The sequence below is a fragment of the Trichechus manatus genome, unplaced genomic scaffold, assembly GCF_000243295.1.
Source record: "Trichechus manatus latirostris isolate Lorelei unplaced genomic scaffold, TriManLat1.0 scaffold00170, whole genome shotgun sequence".
NCBI lineage: Eukaryota > Metazoa > Chordata > Mammalia > Sirenia > Trichechidae > Trichechus > Trichechus manatus.
Window position 1 is genome coordinate 2,737,656 of NW_004444106.1, and position 7,640 is coordinate 2,745,295.

A 7,640-nucleotide genomic window follows, 5' to 3' on the forward strand; every position below is an offset into this window, starting at 1 on the left:
GGCCGCTCAGGCTCCCTTGGTCCCTATGGGTGGGGGCCAGGGCCATCGATTGGGCTCCCCCGAGGGGAGGGATGGGCCCAAGGCAGCTCCCAACAGGAAGAAAAGTCTTGGAATGCAGGGCAGAGCCCCTCACTTATACACTGTGGGAGAGGAGAGGGAGGGACAGACGGAGACCGTGGTGGGGTGGGTAGAGACAAGGAGAGACAAAGGAGGAGTAGGGAGGACAGACAGGAGAGAGCAGGAGCGGGGGTTAGTAAGGCTGCCCTTGACAACCCTTCCACTCCTCCCGGCCTGTCCCAGATCCCCACTCACCGCCTAAGTTGATGACGCAGGAGGCGATGATGATGAGGACCCCCCCCACCAGCGCCACGATGCTTAAGAGCTTGGCCACACGGCCCAAACGCTGGGCCCCATCCACGTCCCCCTGCTGCAGGCTGTTCCGGGACTGGGGTTAGGGTGAGGGTGGGGACCATGGCCCAGGTCAGGAGAAGCCCACCCGGCAGAGATCAGGTGAAAGAGTCGTCCAGTAGGCCAGCCCCGTGGACAGTGGTTAAGGGAGGAAGGAAGATTGGAGAGGAGGCGGGGGAGGAGAGCACAGGTCAGCAAGAATGTGTAAAACATGTGCCTTGACATCCCTCCCAACCAAAAGGGTAGGGCAGTGGTGGCTCAGAGGGTGATGTCCTGGGAGAAGCAAGCAAAGGACCAGTAATTGGGGAGGTGAGATCCATGCAGAGAGAAGAGGGAAGGCAAGGCCACTCCTGGGGTTCTGTGCCCGTGCTGGCAAGAAGCTGGGAGACATAGCAGACCTGGGCCAGGGTCCCGCGGGGCTCACCATGACGGCATAAGCGAAGGCCACAATGTTGACGGGCCACATGGGGCAGAAGCAGGACAGGATGGCGAGGATGATGTAGTCCTGAGGTTTCTGGGTGCCTTCACCCACCTCCACCCCAGGCCCTCCCAGCTGGGAGCTGGGGTGGCGGCTCAGGCTACCTCGGGGAGATCCTGGATGCCCACTGTGAACCCTTCCCATTCGTTCCTCCTCAACCAGCTGCTGCAGCACTCGAGGGGGAGCCCCATTGGCTGGGGGGATTTTGGTTGAGGGTGGTGAGTGAGGCTGGGGGGCTGGACCCTCTTCCTCATCGCCAGCCTGAAGGGGGACCACTGCCCCATTCTCCTGCTTTTCTCCCATACTCTCTGTCAGGGCCTCGGGGCTTGGGTCCTCCTGGGTAGGGGGCTCTGGCTGGAGGGCTGGCTTGGGAGTGGGCTGGGAACCTGGCTGGGGGTCTGGCTGAGGTTCTAACTGGGGGTCCTGTTGGGGAGAAGGCTCTGAAGCTGGCTCAGGTGGGGCTGCAGACTCCAGCTTGGCAGAACCCTGGCCTGCAGTGGCCTCTTTGCTCTCCTCTGATTTGGATGCTGGGTCTTGGCATGCTTCTTCAGGGCTGGAGCTGGCCTTTGATTTCTTTCCTGGGCTTGAGCTGACGTCTGTGGCCTGGGCTGTTTCTGGGGCTCCAGCCGGGGTCTCTGTGGTTTCTGGAGCCAGCCCAGCCTTGGGCTCTGAGTCTACGGGGACCCCACTGGTGTCTGGGTCTGGCTGCTTGGCCTCTGACTCATCTGGGACCCCGGCTGGGACTGGGGGAGGGTTAGTTCCAGCTTCAGGATGGTCAGCCCATTCTCCCTGGGTCTGGTGACCCTCTGCGACCCCCTTCATCTCAGAGCCCTCAGAGCTGTTGGCTGCCATCCTGAGATGGGAGAGGGGAGAGGGCCCTTGTGGGGAGGAGGGAGCAGCAGAGACAGCAGCAAATCCTGCAAGAGGAGGAAACAGGCTTGGTGTGAGGAGGGAAGAGGTGGCCAGGTCTCAGCACTGCCAGCCCAAGAGGGCCATGCTCCTGTCTCAGGGCCAGCCTTGGGCTGTCTCTGGGGAGAAGAAAAAGTTGTGGTTTTCTTTGCCTTGGGTGGGATATCCCTGGGAGGGGGATGCTCCCCTTAAAGTCTGTTCTGCTTGGAGAGCCCTGGGAAGATTAACCCTTTTGTGAACAGGGCTCTCCCCATGATCTCTTCCTGGGTTCTCCCCAGCAAGATCCAGACTCAGATACTAATAGATGCCTCAGTTCCCCAAAATCAACAGCTGTGCAGACACACGGAAACTCCGACAGGCAGACAGAGCAGAGGAACAGTCCACTCGCTCTGCATCCTCCCCTCCTCCCTGGGCGCCCAGGCGGTGCGGTTTTCTTGCTGCGTGTTGGAAGCGCAGACACCTCCGCCCCTCCCTGGGGGACGAGGGCATCTCCTCCAAGCCCCTCCTCAGCCCCTCTCTCAGGGATTCCCTCGCTCCCGGGGGGTCGGCACCTCCTCCTCCCCTTGGAGCGGCGCACCCAGCACCACCAAGCCCGCCCGCCAGGCACCCGCATTCCGGTGCAGCCAGCCCAATGTCCGCTGTCTGTCCATCCACTCCTACCCACAGCCTCAGTTAGTCCCCGTCTCACCTCGACGCCGGTCTCCGGGCTGCTCCCGCCGCCGCCGCCGTTGCAGCAGCCGCAGCCTGCGAGGGAGCAAGTCAGCGAGCGAGCGAGCGAGCGAGCGAGGGAGGCGGCGGGTCTTCCCTCCTCTCCGCTCCCGTCCGCTCGTCCCCTCCCCTCAGGTCCCCTCCCCTGCGCTCTGCCGCCTCGCACCGCCCCCGCCCCTCGCACGCCTCCCGCCCCTCCCTGAAGGCCCTAGGGAGCCACGCGTGGCTGGCCCCGCGTTACCTGGGCAACCGGCCGGGGAACCGCTCGGACCCGCTCCCTGCCCCTTCCCACGCGCACCTCCGGGGACGCCCCTTTCCCAAGCCCCCGGCCCCTCCCGCTAACGGTCACCAGGGATCCTGGCAGAGGCAGGGGGCTGGGGTAAACGAAGAGAGCTCTGCGAGACGGAACCAAAGAGGCAGGCAGGCCCCGGTGGAGGAACCCCATGAGCATAGAGGGGACAGGAGATACGGCAAAGCTTGGAGGAGGCCGCAGAAGAGCAGGGTGGGGTTTCAAGGAAAGGGAGCCCGCAAAACAGGAAGTCCCTCCACCCTCAAGAAAGCAGCAGCAGAAACAGGCACTAGAAGCTTGAGAAAGTCTGGAGGAGACAGAGCAAGGACTGGGAAGGAAATTCCTAGAAGCAGGGCAGAAACTGCAGGGCAGCTTTGGGGTTACTGGCCCAGGAGCCGCGTAAACGGAGGGTGAACAGGCAGTTTGGACCATGCCAAGAAGGAGGGGGGCGAGTGGGGAAAAATGCAGTTTTTATTTTCAACTTCACAGCTCCCAACCTGGGGGCTCAGACTTCCCCCACCATTCTGCAGCTCCAGCATCCATCATCATCTTTCAGGGTCCTAATCGTGTGCAGGTATCTGGCTAGGGCTGGGTTGGGGGTCTGAGCAGCAGTGGGTGCGGATGGAAAACTAAGAGTGGCATTTTCATCCAGCAGCTGTTTGGTTTCTAGCCAGGGCGCCTTCAAACCTCCAGTGGCTATTCTGGGCCTGTCCAGATTGGGTATTCCCCAGAGATCTGGGAGTCCTGGAATTTGCTCTCCACAGCCACTGGAGCCTTGGCCCCACCCTAAATCTGGGAGGCGGTCACTGGAGCCTCCTCTGGGGAGGGAGGAGCCAGAGCCCAGAGCAAGGCTGGGACTTAGACCAGATCCAGGAGAAAGAAACCCCTTGAGGTGGAGACAGAAAGCTTGGTGAGGGCAATTCACTCCACCCAGAGCCAGAGCCAGGTTTTTATTTAAAATTTATTGTAATGGGGTCCGCGCAAAGGGAGGGGGGAGGAGGGTAGGGAACATGCAGGGGACACAGGAACACGATGACATGGCCAGGGCCACAGCTTCTGAAGTGGGGAGGAGGGATGAGAAAAAAAAAAGGCCAGGGCTGGAGCCGGGGTGGAAGAGGGAAGGGGGAGCCCCCACCCCCAGGAAGCACCTGTAGTCCCTGGATCCCCCCACGATTCCATCTCTTGTTCTGCCTCTGGCCCTAGTGGCTCCTTCCTTTGCTCCCCTAGACTTTTTTTTTTTTCCCTGACAGATTCTCAAGTAGGGGTGATGTTCAGGGCCTGACCCCAAACAACTCCGCCTTATGAAGGTACAACCTTTGCCTTCCCTGCTTCTGCCCCTTCTCAAATCTTGCCGTGTTTCATCTGGGACAGAATCTCTGATTCCCCTCCTTTCCCTCCTCCCTCCCCCTGGAAGAGGGAAAAAAAAAAAAAAACAAAAAAAAACAAAGCACCAACTCCCCAAGGAGGGGCAGCAGACAGTAGAGGGGAGTGAACTGGAAGGAGAGCAAGAAGGACCACTGAGGGAAAGGCTCTCAAATCCCTGGGAGGGCAGGGCAGGGAATTACAGCGAGAAGAGGGAGTGAGGGCAGTGGCCGCTCCTGTCCTCTGCCACCCCTGCCCACTGTCCAGGGGACTTCAACACAACCGAGGGACAAGTGTGTGTGGGGTCAGGTCTGACAGGGAGAAGAGAGGAGCAGGAGAAACAAATCGTTAAAACCTAGTGAATTCCCCTAAGAAAACATGTTTTCTTCCTCTTTTCCTTCAGGAGGCTCCTTGGTTGGTGGGGCAAGTATCGAGGAGTTGGTGGGAAAAGGGGGGAAGAGGAGAGGGTACCAAGGGACTTTCCTCCACTCTTTCCCCCCACCAACTTGGAGCTCACCAGGGCTGGGAGGGAAGTGGCTGAGAGCTCACAGGCACCCCCTCAGCCCCTGAGAGGGATCCCACAGCTGTGGGAGGGGCTGCCACTGCCGCTGCTGCTGCTGCTGCCGCCGCCGCTGCTGCCATTGGACAGACCTCACCAGTACCTGCAGTGAAAAACACCAGAATATCAGTGTCATATGAATGGCAAGAGCCTTGCTCCTTGCCCCAGACTCCTTCCCAGACTTCCTCCCCTGGGACACAGCCGTTGCTCACTTCCTGTTTGGTCCCCAGAGGCTGCAGCCTGCATCCTTACCTAGACAGAGCAGTCCTCCCTGTCCCAGAAGTATCCCTAACCTGGGTGATGGACGGGCATCCCTGGCCTTCCTGCAATCCCCTATTGGGCCCTTTGAGACCCCTTGTCCCACACACCCCACCCCACCCCCCCCAGCCATGCCCCACGCCTTGCCTGATGGGTGCGGGGGTCCCCCTCAGCAGGTGGGCTGTGGCTGGGGGGCATCTCCCGGGACAGGGGGGGCGGCCCCCCCCAGATGGGTCTGCATGTGGCCGGCCAGCTGGGCAGGGGTCTTGCAGTGCACGCTGCACAGCTTGCACAGGATGCGGTCAGCCCGCGGGGCCTGGAGCCCATGGTCCTTCACCGCGTGGATGCGCAGGTATGCTGCTGTGGTGAAGCCTATGGGTGGGGGGTGGATTGGGGTAGGCGGGATGGGGGTCAGCCAGGCGGAGACCCCAGAGACGGGGCTGTTCTCCTAGGCTGGGGACACCCTCCTCAGATGGCCCTGTCCTCCTCCCACCACATCCTTGGTAGCCTGGGGCCAACTATTCTGCTGGGGCTGGTGGGGCATAACCCCTTCCTAAGCTTGGGGCCTTGGTACCCACAGAGCCCATTCTCTGGCCGAGAGAGCTCTACTGGTGTGACAGAACTCTGATACCTAGCCACTTGAGGGGTTGACCCTCAGCAGAGACGGCTGTGTCCCCTCCTCCTTCCAGTGTCCCACATATTCTTGGCTCAGTTACTCAGTTAATAAGTGACTTTAAAAACAGCTTCCTCTGCTACTCGGGCAGGGTTAAACCCCTGCCAACGTACTCCGCTTGTCACAGAGAGTGGAGACAAGAACTTGTGCTGCATGGTTGAAATATCGTCTTTAAACCCTAGGGAACTGGCTCTCTTCCCCAAAGCAGCTGTGTCCCACTGCCATCTCCCCACCCACCCACCCCTAGGAGACTGACTCTTTTTGGGAGACTGTCTTCTCCAGCCGTGACCTCTGATAACTTAATGATGTTCACTCACCCCAATGCTGCTTCATTTGTTTCCTAAAGGGCTCTAGCTGATGCCATGAGCTCTTGGCTACAACACCCTAATGCACATCGGTGAAAAGCCACTGACTTTGTCTCCACCCTTTGTCCCTAGCCCTCCCAGCATCCCTCAGCATGTACCTTTGTTGCAGAGCTCACAGACATGGTGAGGGCCCTGGCTGTGCACCTTCATGTGGTCCGAAATATAAGCCGAGCTCAGCATCTTGCCACACACATGACATGGCACCTTCTCCTCGTGTCGTACTGTGTGTGCCCGGAGTCGATCCTTCGTAGCAAAAGCTGCCTCACATTTCTGGGGAGGGGCGAGGGGCGTGGGGGGATGTCACAGGAGAGTTAAAGCTTGGGGGAGTGGGGGAAAGGGAGGCAAGAGGTTAAAGGAATCAGAGCCTTGGGGATCTTTGATCTGTAGGAAATGGGAGTGAGATGAAGAGGTCTTGAAGAAGGGATGAGAAAATGGAGTGAAAAGGCAAAAAGAAGAGAGAGAAAAAGGGGGTCTGAGAGGCTGAACTCAGACAGCTACAATGGGGATCAAAATCATGAAAACCAGGACAGGAGGAAGTGGGCTTCCTACCTCACATTTGAATGGCCGTTCTGTTGAGTGCACTTGTCTGACGTGACTGTTGAGGTGATCCGGCCTGGGGATACGTGGGGGTTGGGGTTAGGGCTGGGGCCCTATGGCGATGGGGTGCCCCAAATCTTCCAGCTTAGTACAATAGTCTCTTCAAAGATCCCTGCATTTTCTCCCGAAGCCTGGGGCTTTGGAGTCCTGGTTCAGCAGGAAACCCCTCCTCTCCAGCGGGATTCCTCCTCCTCCCACTTGAAGCTTTCCTTCAAGGACCCACCTCCTTTGCTAAGTACCACCCCCTGCTCCTTGGTAACTAGGAGAGGCCTTCCTCCCTCCTCCCTGGGAGTGGCTCCCGGTCTCCAGCCTCGGGAGAGTCTCCTCCCTCCCTACCAGCCAAGGCCAGGCCACCTCCGTTGCCCGTCCCTCCCTCCCCACCAAGTGGGCGGCTGCAGCCCCGTGCACACCGGGAGAAGCTCTTGCCACAGTGGGAGCAGTTGTAGGGCTTGTGTACAGCGCCGTCATGTGAGCGCACGTGGTAGCTCATGCGGTCCTTGCGCTTGAAGCGCTGCTGGCACACCGGGCACTGGTAGGGCTTCTCGTCCGAGTGCGACAGCTTGTGTCGGTTCAGGTGGTAGACGTCGCGGAAGGCCTTGCCGCACATCTCGCAGGCGTGGTTCTTTCGAATGCGCTTTCCCGAGGCGGTGGTGGTCACCACACCGCCGGCGGCCACTGCGGCCGCTCCGCCGCCAGCGCCCGCCTCTCCCCCTCCCCCGCCGGCTCCACTCAGCTGGGGCACGCTCAGGAGGCTCAGGGGCACCATGGTGGGCATCTTCATAGCGCCCGAGGGGACCCGGCCGGCCTTGGCTCCCGTGTGGATGGCCTCGTGCCTCCGGAGATTGTAGCCGTTCTTGAACTCCTTGGCGCACAGGGCGCAGATGTAGGGCCCCTTGCTCTTTGTCTTCTTCTCCAGGGCAGACACTACGGGGGCCACGGCGACCGTCGAGGTCGGGGCTACGACGGCGGTAGCTGCGGCTGCGGCGATAGTGGTGGCAGAAGCGGGGGGCGCGGCCTCGGCGGGGGGCGCCGAC

General features: G+C 60.4%; 2 protein-coding genes and 1 long non-coding RNA gene across 4 annotated transcripts; 1 reads left to right on the plus strand and 2 right to left on the minus strand.

Moving 5' to 3' along the window:
- Nucleotides 1–129: 129 nt before the first annotated feature.
- PRRT2 (proline rich transmembrane protein 2) lies at nt 130–1,767 on the minus strand. Its single transcript, XM_004386655.2, is given in 4 exon segments — nt 130–168; nt 171–289; nt 292–445; nt 833–1,767. Coding segments are annotated over 4 exon segments (1,218 nt in total). The 5' UTR covers nt 1,739–1,767.
- Nucleotides 1,768–3,259: 1,492 nt separating this feature from the next.
- LOC111822394 (uncharacterized) lies at nt 3,260–4,254 on the plus strand. The gene is made up of 2 exons (XR_002825662.1): nt 3,260–3,366; nt 4,043–4,254. It is a non-coding gene; the product is annotated as an uncharacterized LOC111822394 (long non-coding RNA).
- Nucleotides 3,723–7,634, minus strand: MAZ (MYC associated zinc finger protein). Of its 2 annotated transcripts, XM_004386656.3 has the most exons (5): nt 7,017–7,634; nt 6,559–6,622; nt 6,108–6,279; nt 5,119–5,343; nt 3,723–4,816 (listed from the first exon to the last, which is right to left on the minus strand). In XM_004386656.3, exons 1-4 carry the CDS (start codon nt 7,385–7,387, stop codon nt 5,141–5,143), a joined length of 810 nt encoding a protein of 269 aa, XP_004386713.1. In that variant the 5' UTR covers nt 7,388–7,634; the 3' UTR covers nt 3,723–4,816; nt 5,119–5,140. The 2 variants fall into 2 exon arrangements, with proteins under 2 accessions (XP_004386713.1, XP_004386714.1); XM_004386657.1 differs by lacking the exon at nt 5,119–5,343.
- Nucleotides 7,635–7,640: the final 6 nt, after the last annotated feature.